This window comes from Canis lupus, chromosome 4, assembly GCF_048164855.1.
Source record: "Canis lupus baileyi chromosome 4, mCanLup2.hap1, whole genome shotgun sequence".
NCBI classification, from domain to species: Eukaryota; Metazoa; Chordata; class Mammalia; order Carnivora; family Canidae; genus Canis; species Canis lupus.
Genome location: NC_132841.1, coordinates 15,759,555 through 15,776,296, shown reverse-complemented (window position 1 = coordinate 15,776,296; position 16,742 = coordinate 15,759,555). Strand labels below are relative to the sequence as shown.

Genomic DNA, 16,742 nt, shown 5'->3' with positions numbered 1-16,742 from the left:
GTTTTATTAATGCCTTGAATGATTTTTAACAGGATTGACTGATCTTTATTATTATTCATTTATGAATTTTAAATCAGAGGAACCAAAAAAAGTCCACAATTTAATTGGTTGATATGCCCTGTATCTTTTTTTCTCCTTTCCTTGCAATTATTGAAGATACCAGGCTAGTATATTCTTTAGCAACTTCTGTTTCCTTATCATATTCTTAGAGGTGAAAAATTGAGGTAGTATATAGTCCCTGTCCATCCTAAGCTGAATTATTTTGTAAGGCTGACTCCAAACTGTGTTTTGTGATAGGAATAAGGCAGTTAGGAATTGAAAATTGTGCTAGTGGAAATTGAAAATTGGTCATGTTTGGAGTTGTTCTATAAGCTTTTACTGTATTACATTCTTAGAGTCTCATTCTTTATAGTTAGAAAAGACTAGAGTTTATATAATTGATTATAATGGCTCTGAATATATTTAACTTATAGGTCAAATGGAATATTTTCTATACATTTGTTAATTGACTTTTAGGCTGATACTGGCAGTTTTTTTTTTTTAATTGGCAAATATCAGCTATTAATTGTATGTTAAATGGCTTATAAACTTATAAACTGTCAAATAAAGCATCAACCTAGGATTCAGAAAAGTAAATTCATTCCTAGCTCTTTCACTTAAGATTTTATTTAACCTAACAACCTCACTTTAATTTTTATAAAAGGGAAAATAATACTGAATTGAAGAAGATTAAATACACACTAGCTTTGGCAGCTTTTTCTAGCTGTCACAGAAGATTAAAATTTATAGTTGTCACATGGAAGTGTTTTGGCAACTTAGAAAACTCAGATATTGGGTTCCAAATTTTACCTTTCCGTTTCAGCCAAGTGTATTCCTTTATGTACCCCAAACCCTATTCAGTAGCTTTATACAACCTTGTGACTTTGTAGACCACTCTAACTTTACACTTTGTTCTGTCCTCTTACAACTCATGATCCCAGAAACCTTCTTTCTGACTTAAAGTACTTTATTTCCATTGAATTAGGAAATATATGTGTAGTAGAGTGTGTTCAACGATAAATTCACAGTGATCTGGCTCTAAGGTATACAATTTCTAATAAATTTTTTTTGAAAACTGATACTTGAATAAGATATTACTCATCACAAAGCTCCTGTTTCTCCTGAAAGGTAGTTCTTCAGTGAAATGTCTCCATTTAAGATACCCCTATTTCTTGTGTGTATGTATGTGTGTGTTTTTTTAAGGTCCTTATTCCTTAAATGGATACAGAGTGAGAGTATATAGACAAGACTCTGCCACCCAGTGGTTTACTGGCATAATTACTCATCATGATCTCTTCACTCGCACCATGATCGTTATGAATGATCAGGTAAATAGTACAACTAATATTTTTGAAGAGAAATTTATAATGCCAATATTCCATGCCTTTCAAAAAATGGTTCAACAGTTTGATACTAAATAATTTTCATCTTTAGGTTTTTTTATAGTTGTAATACTCCTAATAAGTTTAAATGTGTCTGATATTTATTAGAGGTCACTTTAGGTCACAGGGAGATTAATGATAACAAATTTATTTCAACAATGATTAAATAAGTCACTGAAATAGAAGCATCAAACTCTTTTAATTGATTAATTTTTTTTTTTATTCTTAGGTCAGCTAAAATTCTTTCTTAAAATCTTTTTCTGTCTCCGGTGATAAATATATTTCCCAAATGATTGTTTTTCACTAATGAAAACTAATGCACACCACTGTAGGTTTTGTCAAAACAAATTTCATTAATGGTATGCTCCCTTAAGTTTTATGGTGAATATTAAGGATTCAAATTTCATAAGAAGTTTTAAAGAACAGTCTGAAAGTCTTGATTTTAAATCTTTCAAAGCTGTGTTTTATTGACACACACACCCCCCCCAAAAAAATAAATTTTACGTCTTCCAAATTAAGTGGATTGTGGAGGGTGTCTGAGTACCCCTTTAGAAATGATTCATATGCTTTGGTTAAATTTTTAGCTAAAATGCTAAATTATATTGTTTGGTCACATTTAATTTTTTTCCTAAAATGGTGAGAAACTTTCACTTCTCAGTGAAACTTAGAATTGCCATTGGTTTTTGAAATAGTTGCTTCTTTAACCTTTTTCAAATTACTATTGTTTGTATTCATTTACACTTTTTGTCATTTTCTTCTTAAAGTGTATTTTCTTAGCTTTATTTTATAGCTGGGTTTTTTTTTTCTTTTGGAAATTACTTCTTAATTTTTAAAATACATTTTATGACTTAGTATTATGCTCCCAATTAATTCTTAAACTTGCTTTTATACCTAATGTTACACCGACTAGCTGATTGGGTTTAATTTTTATTCTTGTTTTGTGTCATGGATTAGGTACTAGAACCACAGAATGTCGATCCTTCTATGGTTCAAATGACCTTTCTAGATGATGTTGTTCACTCTTTGTTAAAAGGTGAAAATATTGGCATTACATCACGGCGAAGGTCTCGTGCCAGTCAAAATAGCAACACAGTTCACGTATGTATGTTGTTAGTGATGTATTATTATAAAATATTTTTTCTTAGGTTACTTAGGATCAGTTAATAATAATCATTGTTAAATTATTTTTAGAGTCATTATACACGTGCCCAAGCAAATAGTCCCAGACCAGCAATGAACTCCCAAGCTGCTCTACCAAAACAGAATACACACCAGCAACAGCAACAAAGAAATACTCGTCCAAGTAAGAGGAAGGGCTCAGATAGCAGTATACCAGATGAAGAGAAGATGAAGGAGGAAAAGTATGATTATATAGCACGAGGAGGTAGTACTCATTTTTTTATGGAAATGAGAACAAATAAAAATACATTTAAGATATATTTAATATTTTAATTAATGAAAAATAAAACTTTCTCTTTTTAAATCTTATAGAAAACCCTAAAGGGAAAAACAAACAGTTGATGAATAAAAGAAGGAAACCTGAGGAGGATGAAAAGAAACTACATATGAAAAGACTACGAACCGACAATGTTTCAGACTTTTCTGAGAGCAGTGACTCAGAAAATTCAAATAAAAGGATGATAAATAATTCCTCAGAGCCGAAGCCAGAGAATGAGTTGAAAAATAAAAACACTTCAAAGATAAATGGAGAAGAAGGAAAATCCCAGAATAATGAGAAGGTAGAAGAGACACTAATAATAGATAGCCAGCCTCCCTGGGATCAAGTACAGGAAGATAAAAAACGTGAAGAAGCAGAGAAACAGAAGTCTGTTGACTCTCAGCTTCAAGAAAAAATGATTATTCATTCATCAGAGCAGGCCACACTTTCTGATCATAATCCTAATGATTTACTTCTTCAGGAATGCAATATCGAAAAAACACACACAGTGGAATTACTACCAAAGGAGAAGTTTGTATCTAGACCACCCACACCAAAATGTGTTATTGATATTACAAATGACACTAATTCAGAAAAGGTGGCTCAGGAAAACTCAAGTACCTTTGGCCTTCAGACACTTCAGAAAATGGATCCTAATATTAGTGATTCAAAACATTCTATTGCAAATGCAAAATACTTAGAAACAGCAAAGCAAGATTCTGATCAGAGCTGGGTCAGTGATGTAGTTAAAGTAGATTTAACCCAATCAAATGTTAGAAGTACTTCCTCAGGAAATGATCACCTGACTATGGAAAAAGAGAAAAATCAGTATGTCTCTTACATGTCTTCTCTAAGTGCAGTTTCTATCACGGAAGATAAGCTACATAAGCGAAGCCCACCCCCAGAGACCATAAAATCTAAACTTAATACTTCAGTAGATGCTCACAAGACAAAATCGAATCCCTCACCTGAAGTTATTAAACCCAAAGTTACCCATTCTCCTGATTCTGTAAAGTCTAAGGCCACTTATGTGAATAGCCAAGCCACTGGTGAAAGAAGACTAGCAAATAAGATAGAACATGAGTTATCAAGATGCAGCTTTCATTCAGTTCCTACTCGAGGCAATACATTGGAAGCTACAAAGAGCCCGCTTATCATTGATAAAAATGAGCATTTCACAGTTTACAGAGATCCTGCACTTGTTGGGTCAGAAACAGGAGCTAACCACATTTCACCTTTCTTAAACCAGCATCCCTTTCCTCTTCATTCTTCATCCCATAGAACCTGTTTAAATCCAGGTACCCATCACCCTGCCTTAACTCCTGCACCCCACTTACTTGCCGGATCATCCAGTCAAACTCCATTACCTACCATTAACACACACCCTCTTACTAGTGGTCCACACCATTCTGTTCATCACCCCCATTTACTTCCTGCCGTGTTACCTGGAGTGCCTACTGCCTCCCTACTTGGTGGCCACCCACGACTAGAGACTGCTCATGCCAGCAGCTTGAGCCACTTAGCATTAGCACACCAGCAACAGCAACAGTTGTTACAGCACCAGTCACCTCATCTTCTTGGACAAGCCCATCCTTCTGCTTCATATAATCAGCTTGGACTTTATCCAATTATTTGGCAATATCCAAATGGAACACATGCATACTCAGGACTTGGTCTACCTTCCTCAAAGTGGGTTCACCCAGAAAATGCAGTTAATGCTGAATCTTCATTAAGGAGGGTAAGTTATACTGTGGTTTGCCACATATCAGTATATACTTATTAATCAACATTAATCACATTTTATTACGGTAAAATATGTTAGAACTTTACAAACATTTTTCCAATTATGATGAAACTTTCGATACTTAGTAACTTTGGAAACATGGAAGCTGACATCTCAGAAAAGCTAAATTATTTTAAAAAGCCAATTTTCTGACGTACCTGTTGTGAAGAACGAAGGTCTTCGTAACTAATTGTGAATCATATCTAAAATTATTTTTGACCAGCTAAATTCCTAGAAGTAAAATTTGTTGATTCAAATTTATATAAAATTGTAAGGCTTTTGGTATATATCATCATCTTATTATTTTTTTTAAAGAGGGTAGGGAAAGGGAGAGAGAGAATCTTAAGCAGGCTCCATGCCCAATGTGGAGCCCAGTGGGGGGCTTAATCTCAAAATCCTGAGATCACGACCTGAGCCACCCAGGGCCCCATCATAAAATTATTTTTTAAGACAAACTGTTATATTTCCCAGTTAGATATATTGATGGTATGTTACAAGCTATAATTCTCTGATGCTCTTGTTCTCATAATGGTGTCTAGGTTGGAGACTTTTGGTATTTGAGAAGTAAAGTTGGGGCTGAGATCCTGCCAACATCAAATGTGAGGAATATTGGTGAAGGTGGTGGTATAGAGAGCTCTTATTCCTTTATGAGCTAATGTGATTTCTCTAGCCAAATATATTTTCATACTAAGAAATGATTGTTGAGAATTGCATGGGTGACTCAGTCAGTTAAGCTTCTGCCTTCAGCTTGGGTCATAATCTCAGCATCCTGGGACTGAGCCTGGCATTGAGCTCCCTGCTCAGCAAGGAGTCTGCTCCCGTACCACGCCCTCTGCCCCCCTCATACTCTCTCAAATAAAATCATAAAAAGAAAGAAATGATTGTTGAGGCCATTACCATCCCCAGTATCAAAAATAGTGAGAATGGCTCTCTTAAAATCTAGGACACAACTTCGTCATTGCTGCAGCCCAGGTTGCTCTTCAAGTATCCCACAGACTCGTTTTAAACATGGTTGGTTGGTTGGTTTAGGTTTTATTTATTTGAGAGAGTACAAACGGGGGGAAGGGGCAGAGGGAAAGGGAGAAGCAGACTCCACACTGAGCCCAATGTGTGGCTTGATCCCGGAATCCTGGGATCATGACCTGAGCAGAAGGCAGACACATCCGACTAAGCCACCCAGGCACCCCCTGTTTATTTTTATTGTGGTAAAACATTAAATGTATCATACTAATTATTTTTAAGTATCCAGTTGAGTAGTGTTAGGTATGTTTATATTGTTGTTCAGCAGATCTCTAGAACATTTTCTTTTTTTTTTTTTTCTCTAGAACATTTTCATCTTGCAAAACTGAAACTTTATATCCATTAAACACTAATTCCCTTCCCTCTTTCCACTATTCCTTGGCCAAACACGTCTCTACTTTGTTTCTGTAATTCTCACTGCTATAGATAATTTATTTGAATATTCATTATATGAATAGATATTCATACAATATTTGTCCTCGTATGGTTTCTTTCATATATCATAATATCTTTAATGTTCATGTTATGGCATGTAACATGATTTCCTTTATAATATTCTACTGTATAAAGTTCATTATGTGCATGTACCATATTTTCTTTATACATTTGTCAGTGGACTTTGACTTACTTCCACCCCTTGACTATTATGGATACTGCTGCAGTGAACTTGTGAATTTTTTACCTCTTTCACATTTGGGCAAGATCTACAGTAAATATGTTGGGAGTGATGATTTGGAAGGTAATTATCCCTGATATCAGGATTATCCTTGATAATCCTGCTCACACAGAGCCTTGGTAATATATGCAAGGGTGGTGTTCCTCATGCCAAGTTTGTCCAAGGAATTGTTATATTCTCAGTAGCCGTGATGACATAGATTATGGTCGTGAGTCCTTCCTTGATTCCCAAGTTGTGATTGTTAACCTTAGTAGTGGTAAAGGGCATCAAGTGGTTAGTGGTGCAATATAGAGTGCTAACAGTTTTGAGTGATAATTTGTATGGTTTAATCCCATAATAAAATAATTCTTTTGGGCTCCACTTCTTTCTATATGAGCTTTGGCCTTCCTTAATGCAGTCACCAGTAAACTCCATAATTTAATCTGTGCCAGCATCCCCACAGTTGATCCTGGCAGGATTTCAATTCTAGAAGAATTGTGCTTGCATTGGTCTGATCCATAAGCTTCCTATTTCCATTCTTGATGGTGCTATTGAACTTGTAGTTGGAATCTTACTGGAATGTATACATTATGTAGTTGATGTCAATGAAAAGTCACTAATTACTGTAGTATCCTCCTTGCCATTATTGAAAGCGGGCTTGATGACCCTGGTGCCTAATGCACCCACATTTTTACTCTGATCCTTCACTCTTGTGTCATGAATGTTAGGTGCAGCTGGTACTGGACAAAGACAGGCTAGAAGAACACATGAACTAGCAAATACTTTTGAGTCTTTTTCCGTAATTTCCCAATCCTGAAAAACCAATCTAAATAACTGTTTGAACTGGGTTGGGTAGGATTTTCTCTCAGTATATGTCATTCTAGCCTCCATGTATATAAAAGCATAAAATATTTTATTAACTGGTCACACACTTGTTAAACTAAAAACAAGCATATGAAATTTTCATTTCTTAGGTAAATTTATAAAGGAGTAAGTTTAACATTTTGAGCAAAAGTGAAGATCTCTTAACCCTAATATTGTAAGAAGTAAAGAAACAGGAAATACTTTTTAATAGCATCTTATAGTAAAAAATTTATCATTATCAAGTGATTGCAACTTAGTACTTCTGGATCATGTAGAACGGAGGCCTTTTAAACATGAATGATCCTCGTGTGTGTGTGTGTGTGTGTGTCTGTGTGTTTTCCTCTAGTGTGAGATTTAGTCTATAAAATATATTTTTTAATCTAAAAATTTATAATAGAAATTTTTAATTTCACAGCAGCATGTTTTTGGTGTGATATATCATTGCTTTTGCATTATCATCTTGAGATGTAAAATTTTCTCTTTGTTTAAACCAAAAAGGGATTGATTATATTTTCCCAGTATCAACAAAATGTAACTCTACAAAGTAAGTTCTGAGAGAATGTCAGTGTCATAGTGTAGAAACAGTTCTTAAGCATGTAATTAGAGAGTTTTAAATATCAGCAGAGATCAATGTCACCAAATATTCTATATGAGAAGGCAGCCTATCAATATGTTATATAAAAGATTAATTTTGTTGCATTTCCACACTTCCCAAGTTTAATAGTCCAACAGTGAAATGGAGTACAAGTGGGCTTTGAAAATACAATCTTCTGTCTATTCTAAGTAAATTGTTACATTGAAAAAGTTATTTTTGACAACAAAAATTGGCACACGAACTTGATATTTCTGTTTCTGACATGGACTTTAGGAATAACAAATTCTGGTTTTTGTATTAGCAATATATATATTTTTTTGGTTTTAGAATGACTGGAAATCTGATGAACTAGGTATTCTGTACATTTATAACTTAAAGGCAGTGATTTCAAGTTCTAAATTCGGTAAAATAAATAATAAATTTTTGGAAATTACTATTTTGATGCTGATTGATTTTCTACATCATATGGAAAAATCCATATAATTATGTTACTTATTTATTTGTCTGAAAATTTCTCGTAAGATGCACTTAGAAAAAGTTACATTTCATAAATATACATTAAAGTCCTACCGTGATACTGTGTTTAGCTTTTTCTAGTTACTAAAGTCTGATATATATATATATATATATTTTGTTAAATAGAATTCTCCCAGTCCTTGGTTACATCAACCCACCCCTGTGACCTCAGCAGATGGTATTGGATTACTTAGTCACATTCCTGTCAGACCTTCCAGTGCAGAGCCTCATCGGTCTCTTAAAATTACAGCACATTCCAGTCCACCATTGACAAAAAGTTTAATAGATCACCATAAAGAGTAAGTTCACTAATGCTTAAAACTTATAGATACCTTGTCTTTTCTAGTTTTTCTTTTTAGACAAGTTAATAAACATCTTAAAAGTAGGCTTTGAATAAGCACTATTCTTTCCATTTTGATATATCTTCTAATTTACTTGAGTATTAAAGTAAATGCAAAGTCATGTTTTACTTTCATAATATTGCATAGATGCTATCCTCATATCATGCAAGAAAAAGCTGTTACAGAAACCTTTATGTGTATTTTCTTCACAGAGAATTGGAGAGGAAAGCTTTTATAGAACCATTACGTTCTGTTGCATCCACATCAGCAAAAAATGACCTGGATCTAAACAGATCACAGACTGGAAAAGATGGTCTATTGCATAGACATTTTGTGGATCCTGTATTGAATCAATTACAGAGACAACCCCAGGAGACTGGAGAGAGATTACACAAATATAAGGAGGAACATCGTCGAATCCTTCAAGAAAGTATTGATGTTGCTCCCTTTACAACTAAAATCAAGGGGCTTGAGGGTGAGAGGGACAATTATTCCAAAGTAGCATTGTCATCTTCTAGCCCTAAAAGCCATGTGATCATCAAACAAGACAAAGACATAGAATGCTCAGTATCAGATCTTTATAAAATGAAGCATTCTGTGCCTCAGAGTTTGCCCCAAAGTAACTATTTCACTACATTGTCTAATAGTGTGGTCAACGAACCACCAAGGTCATATCCATCCAAAGAGGTTTCAAATATTTACACTGAAAAACAGAGTAATACTGTTGCTGCAGCAGCTAATCCTCAAACTCTGACTTCATTTATATCGTCTCTTTCAAAGCCTCCACCTTTAATTAAACACCAACCAGAAAGTGAAGGTTTAGTAGGAAAGATTCCAGATCATCTTCCCCATCAGATTGCTTCTCACTCAGTAACAACCTTCAGAAATGATTGTAGGAGTCCTACCCATTTGACAGTTTCTTCTACAAATGCACTCCGGAGCATGCCTGCTTTACATAGAGCACCAGTATTTCATCCACCAATCCATCACAGCTTGGAAAGAAAGGAAGGCAACTATAGTAGTCTTTCCCCTCCAACTCTAACCCCAGTGATGCCTGTAAATGCTGGTGGGAAAGTTCAAGAATCACAAAAGCCTCCAACTCTAATTCCAGAGCCAAAAGACTCTCAGGCAAATTTTAAGAGTTCTTCTGAACAGAGTTTGTCAGAAATGTGGAAATCTAATAATAACCTCAGCAAAGAAAAAGCTGAATGGCATGTGGAGAAAAGCAGTGGAAAGTCACAGGCTGCTATGGCATCTGTCATTGTACGTCCACCATCTAGTACAAAACTTGAGAGCGTGCCAGCAATGCAGTTAGCTTCCAAAGATCGAGTTAGTGAAAGATCTTCAACTGGGGCAAATCAAACAGATTGCCTCAAACCAGCAGAAGCTGGAGAGACTGGAAGAATCATTCTGCCAAGTGTGAATTCAGATAGTGCTCACATAAAATCTGAAAAAAGTGTCCAGGCTGTCTCACAGGGCAGTGTTCCCAGTTCAGTCATGTCTGCTGTAAATACAGTGTGTAATACCAAAACGGATGTACTCACATCTGCTGCCACTACCACTAGTGTTTCCAGCTGGGGTAGTTCAGAAATAATTTACTCTTTATCAAATACCATTTTGGCCTCTAAATCCTTAGAATGTACCTCTTCAAAAAACGTCAGTCATTCAGTGGCTCAAATGCAAGAATGCAGGGTCAGCACCACAGCTCCAGTTACACCAGCCAGTAGTCAGACAGGAAGTGCTGTTCAGCCCAGCCCTGGGTTCTCAGGCACAACTGATTTTATCCATTTAAAAAAGCACAAGGCAGCATTGGCTGCAGCTCAGTATAAAAGTAGTAATGTCAGTGAGACTGAGCCTAATGCTGTAAAAAATCAGACATCTTCAACCTCCCTTCTCTTGGATAGCACTATAGTCTGTAGTACAATAAACAAAGCAAACTCTGTAGGAAATGGGCAAGCATCCCAGACAACTCAACCTAACTACCATACTAAGCTGAAAAAGGCCTGGCTTACTAGACACTCAGAGGAAGATAAAAATACTAATAAAATGGAAAATTCAGGGAATTCTGTAGCAGAAATTATTAAGCCATGTTCTGTCAATTTAATAGCCTCAACATCTAATGATATACAAAATAGTGTAGATAGTAAGATTATAGTTGATAAATATGTAAAAGATGATAAAGTCAGTAGGAGAAAAGCCAAAAGGACTTATGAATCTGGCTCTGAAAGTGGAGACTCAGATGAAAGTGAAAGCAAGTCAGAGCAAAGGACTAAGAGGCAACCTAAGCCAACTTACAAAAAGAAGCAGAATGATTTGCAGAAGAGAAAAGGTGAAGTAGAAGAAGATTTAAAACCCAATGGGGTTCTCAGCAGGAGTGCCAAAGAAAAAAGTAAATTGAAATTACAGAGCAACAGTAATAGTGGTAAGTAAGTTGATTACTTTTTTCTATCAGGTAAAATGGGTTGTACTTAAAATAATGGTGTCTTTCTCAAAAGATGCATCTAGCTCTAGCATAATGTATGTGCTCACTGACCTCATTTCTGCATTTCCCAGGTAAACTGTAAAAGCAAATAAGACCTCTCTTCCCATTTCTAAGAGACTTGTAGAAATAATGTTTTACCTACACTCATACTGACAAAAACCCAATATGTTACTTAGCAGTTACTCAGATTTTGACCATTTCTAAGAACTGTCGAAATGCAGTTAAAGCTATCATACCAAAAGAGGATTTCTCTTTTTTTTAATAATAAATTTATTTTTTATTGGTGTTCACTTTGCCAACATACAGAATAACACCCAGTGCTCATCCCCTCAAGTGCCCCCCTCAGTGCCCATCACCCATTGACCCCCGCCCCCCGCCCTCCTCCCCTTCCACCACCCCTAGTTCGTTTCCCAGAGTTAGGAGTCTCTATGTTCTGTCTCCCTTTCTGATATTTTCCACACATTTCAAAAGAGGACTTCTAATAATAAGGTATTCACCTTTACCATGATATAGTTGTAAAAGAAATTCTATTCACATGTATACTTCCTTTAAGTCACATTTTTAGATGAAAGTTGCTTCAATTAGTGTGGATGTGAGTGGCCTATTTCTTATCCTCTCATCTGGTAACAAAATGAAAGCTTATTGAAATTACCTTCTATTTAATTAATATTGTTACTCAGGACATTCTTAACAATGGGTAAAGGTTAAAAGCAGGAGATTGTGGTTTTGTGTGCTCATTTCTATACTCAAGGATTTTCATAAGTAAAAGTTTCAAAACTGGTAATATTTACATTTCATTTGTTGCCTCAGCAGGGCGAAATAAGTGATACTTGCCAATGGTATTTACTATAAAGTGTTTCTGTGTTTTTACTCTAGAAATCATTTTTCTCAGTTTGCTTATTTATTTCCAGGTATGTTGTACAATGCAGAAAGCACTTAATAGTTTCACTATATCTGTGTATTCATCCACATACAATATATGAAATATCTGACAATGTGGACATTCAAGAAGTACTTTCACAAGCATTTGGATGCTTGAAGGCTCTTATTTGGGCCTTTTCACTGAATGAGTTTTTTTATGTGCCTGTGTAGAAACCAGAGGCAAAGTGAAGGAGAGAAAAACAGGAGGATGGGCTCACAGAAAAGGACAGCCAGAAAGTGAAAGACCTAGGAAAACAAGCTCAGCTAGAGACAGAGGCTGACAGACTGAAATGCAAATATAGTCAGAAGGAAGAAAGAAGGAGATTGACATCAGAGGATACAGGATACATGCATGCCATTTATTTGAGTATTGGATATTGTACAGTGTTGTTTTCTTTCTCATATGTTCCACTTCCCCAGTGAATTCTTAAGAGGCTTAGTGTGGTCAATAATTGTTTCTTTTCTGTTTTACATATTTCTTTTGGTGTTGAGTATACATATAATTGAGTTAAATTTATAGAAAACAGATAGGGGGATCCCTGGGTGGCTCAGCAGTTTAGCACCTGCCTTTGGCCCACTGTGTAATTCTGGAGCCCTGGGATCAAGTCCCACATCGGGCTCCCTGCGTGGAGCCTGCTTCTCCCTCTGCCTGTGTCTCTGTTTCTCTCTCTGTGTGTCTCTCATGAATAAATAAATAAAATCTTAAAAAAAAAAAAAAAAAGAGAAGGAAGAAAGAAAGAAAACAGAGGTAGGAATTTTCCAGATTTTAACACTTAGGAAGCTCTTGTGAAGTTAAATTTATAAAATTAACTCTTAACAAAGTACATATTCTATTTCGTTTTGAGACTGAATGTACATGTTCCCAAGTAAGAGTTCAAAGACAAAGAGACTGGAATCATCACTTTCCTCTAATTCATAATACCTAGTCAAACCTTAGTAACAGTTAACCCCAGAGAGAGGGTATTCTAAGTCCCATATACTCAAGTTCAAAATAATAAAAAGTGACTATTAATTGCTATCTGTTAATTATGGGCACAGTTGTCTAGCCTTTGTTTGCGCTATCTAGAAAAGTTCTCTAAATTGAGAGTTCATGAATCTGACTTCTAAACTTGAGTGGATTATCTACCTTGAGGATTAAATACGTTTATCTTTTTAATGGTCATTGGAGTTGTCATCACTCATAGTCAAAAGGAGTGAACTAAGTCTGTATTTAGAGAATATAATGTGATTACATTCACTGCTATCCATGTATTAATTATACACAATTAATGCCTGTAAAGAAACTTGTGTTTCTTAATACATTCTAAAGCCAGGTACAGGGACACCTGGGTGGCTCAGCGGTTGAGCATCTGCCTTTGGCTCAGGGCGTAATCCTAGGATCCAGGATCCAGTCCCACATCGGGCTCCCTGTGGGAGCCTGCTTCTCCCTCTGCCTATGTTTCTGCCTTTCTCTGTGTGTCTCTCATGAATAAATAAATAAATCTTTAAAAAAAAAAATAAAGCCAGGTACAGTAGATTTTATCTATTTTGGAATGTCTTCATATCTGCTGCCTTTTCATAATGATAATTAAAAGTTAGCTGTTTTTCCGTGACTAATTTCTTACATTATTTTATAAACTGAAATTGCCCATCAAATTTAAATGTAAGTCCTGTGATAAAACCAGTGGCTAGGGATCCCTGAGTGGCACAGCGGTTTAGCGCCTGCCTTTGGCCCAGGGCGCGATCCTGGAGACCCGGGATCGAATCCCACATCGGGCTCCCGGTGCATGGAGCCTGCTTCTCCCTCTGCCTGTGTCTCTGCCTCTCTCTCTCTCTTTGTGTGACTATCATAAATAAATAAAAATTTTAAAAAATTAAAAAAAAAAACCAGTGGCTTTACTATAATCAATTAATTTCTGTATCTCAAAAAAATATTTTTACAGGTGATGGCATATCAGAGATTAAAGGGTATAGTATGTATTTGTTTCCTGTTTTCTTCCTCCCTAATTTTCTGTTGGCTAGAGCAGCTGTTTGAGGATTTGCTAATAAATTGAGAGCTAAGATTGAAATATTCTAATGGTAAAAGGGGAGTACTAGGTATTTTTTTGTTGACTGAATATCTTATTCTCAAAGTTTTAGATTTTAGATATTGTCAATAAATTAGACATATATAATTGAAAGATATTTTGTTGTACAAATTCTATTATAGTAATATCCATAAAAGGCATTAAGTACCATTGTGTATAGCCTAATTTAGAAGCAAAAATTATAATATCAAAAACTGTCTATATGACCTGGGCCTTCATGTCTTTGTAATTCATTCATGCATTTAAATCTAAAAACAGCTCCAAGTGTCTGTTTTGTGTCACAGAATTGAGATTTGCTTTGTAATATCTGGTTCTTTATTATAATACTGTTTAAATGGTTCACAGTGGTATGGTTATCCATAATCTTTGAATTGTTCCATTACCTAGAATGTAAAAGCATATTGGTTAGTAGTTGTTTTCTAGTCAAAATAGAAATAGATTGAACTTTAGTTAGTGGATTAAGCCAAATAGCTTGCCCTGAGTCAGAAATAGAAGAGGAGGGAACATGTCATTTTTGTAAAGAACCCAGGCAGCAGTTCTAAAAGTGCTTAATAACTGGAAGCAGATTTTAAATGGGCCATCCCGGAGTTTATACACAATTCTTCCTATGTTGAGATATGTTATCTTGGTGTCATTGTGCTGCTTTCAGTATCAGCAGGTAAGTGATAGTGGGAGCTCAAGAGGTCTGCTACATGTTTCTGCAAGAAGTATATAGACTCAGGAGAATAGCTGTACTGCCTCTTTTCCACATCTGAGTGATTAGAAAACACAGGAAATATCTTTTAACATGACAAATAGCAAACTATGTACATCTCATACCTGACATACAGACATCTTGTAAGTATACATTTAAGAGTTTGATATTTCTTTGTCCCAACATAGGTTGTTTTTAAATAAACATGCTTTTAATTTTTTAATCTGCTCTGTAGATGTGTGATTGATTACTTGAGCCCATGACAACAATTAAGTTCAAGTTAATAAGCATAATGGAGCAATGACTTGTAGAGTATAAATAAATAATTTCTCTTCGTCAAATATTAGTCATTTGAGGGATTGTTTTTTCTTTAGATTTCTCTGGTGCTTTTCTTTCTACCATCAAAAAGTCAATTTAGTACTGGCTTTTTAATTTTCTTTAAACCCTTTTATTTTCTAAAACATACTGACTGGGGCAGCCCCGGGGGCGCAGCGGTTTGGCACTGCCTGCAGCCTGGGGTGTGATCCTGGAGACCTGGGATCGAGTTCCACGTCAGGCTCCCTGCATGGAGCCTGCTTGTGTCTCTGCCTCTCTCTGTGTGTGTCTATGAATAAATAAATAAAATCTTTAAAAAAAAAAAAAAAACTGACTGTTCCATCAGTATGTTGAATTAAATGGAGGGCATCCTAATAAGGGAGAGATGCTAAGAGAAATAGCTTAGTCCCTCTTCTCTCAAATATTGGTGTTATAGAACTACTATTTAACTTGTCATAATGAGCCACACTTACTGTGGAGAGTCAGGTTAAATATTTCAAAACTATACAAGTATGTTTGATTAACCTGTAGTTTCTAAAAGTATTAACTTTCGGTCTTCAGGTTCTTCCTGTGGATCTTGAAAGAACTTTCTCCTACATAAACCAAATTCCTGTGTAAAAGGGCTATATTTGTAGCTATATTTTCACATAGAAAATGAATGATTCCTGTGTTTTCTATTATACAAATATGAATATCTAATATATAAAGATTCAGTCAGCAAAAGATTTACTCAGCTCTACATTTCCAGTATACTGACATAAGATTATAGAAATGCTGTTGTGGACTTTCTGTTATTAATGAGGACCTATGTCTTTGTCTTTACTTTTATAATCTTAATATATTGTGACAATTGTGTACTTGTCTTGAATTTTATTGCAAGAAGTTTATGTACTTTTTTAAAATGTTGTAATCTTGCTAATAATTTCTTACTGGTTTTACAGCTGGCATCCCTCGTTCAGTATTAAAAGATTGGCGTAAAGTCAAGAAGCTGAAGCAAACTGGGGAATCCTTTTTACAGGATGACTCCTGCTGTGAGATAGGGCCTAATTTGCAAAAGTGCCGGGAGTGTAGACTTATTCGGAGTAAAAAAGGAGAAGAACCAGCTCATTCACCAGTGTTCTGTAGATTTTACTACTTTAGACGGTAAGTGAAAATATGTAATTGGGGGAAAATCTGTTTACTGGATATTGGAAATTATACTCTCATTCTGAGGGTCCTTCGTAGAGGTGGGCATGAGTCCTTTGAACTTCCCTGTTTCTGAAACATAAAGAATATTAAACTTTTGTGGTAAATTTCATAATCATATTGTTACTTGCATTCAAATGGCCTTTCTCTTCTGAGAGAATTCATCCTTATTCAGAAAATGTTATTTTTCTTCTAGAAAATAATAGGAAACAGTAGTTTGTTTGATTTAAGGAATTTTTTAAAGTTTATATACTTTGACCAAAGTAGTGTTGTATTTATATCTGTGTGTTAGCTAGCAATACAAGTAGTCTATAAATCAGAGTAAAGAATCTAGGCATTAAACTAAAGTCATTGCTTTACATTGAACTACTCATATTTTTGTTAAATATGGAGCTATAAAAATAATTAAGTTATGAAAAAAAGAATGTCAGTACCATGTCATATTT

The 16,742-nt window shown here is 35.3% G+C and overlaps 1 protein-coding gene across 9 annotated transcripts in view; it reads left to right on the top strand.

Moving 5' to 3' along the window:
• Positions 1–16,742, top strand: part of JMJD1C (jumonji domain containing 1C) — a 330,739-nt gene that overhangs the window by 277,602 nt on the left and 36,395 nt on the right. For 5 of the 9 annotated variants that reach the window (XM_072823247.1, XM_072823242.1, XM_072823244.1 and 2 more), the window contains 7 exons: positions 1,243–1,367; positions 2,376–2,519; positions 2,613–2,805; positions 2,913–4,597; positions 8,419–8,591; positions 8,846–11,055; positions 16,053–16,254. In XM_072823247.1, coding sequence (XP_072679348.1) covers positions 1,243–1,367; positions 2,376–2,519; positions 2,613–2,805; positions 2,913–4,597; positions 8,419–8,591; positions 8,846–11,055; positions 16,053–16,254 — 4,732 coding nt within the window. Of the gene's footprint in view, positions 1–1,242; positions 1,368–2,375; positions 2,524–2,612; positions 2,806–2,912; positions 4,598–8,418; positions 8,592–8,845; positions 11,056–16,052; positions 16,255–16,742 lie in introns of all 9 variants that reach the window. The other 4 variants (XM_072823249.1, XM_072823248.1, XM_072823243.1 and 1 more) reach the window with 3 other exon arrangements.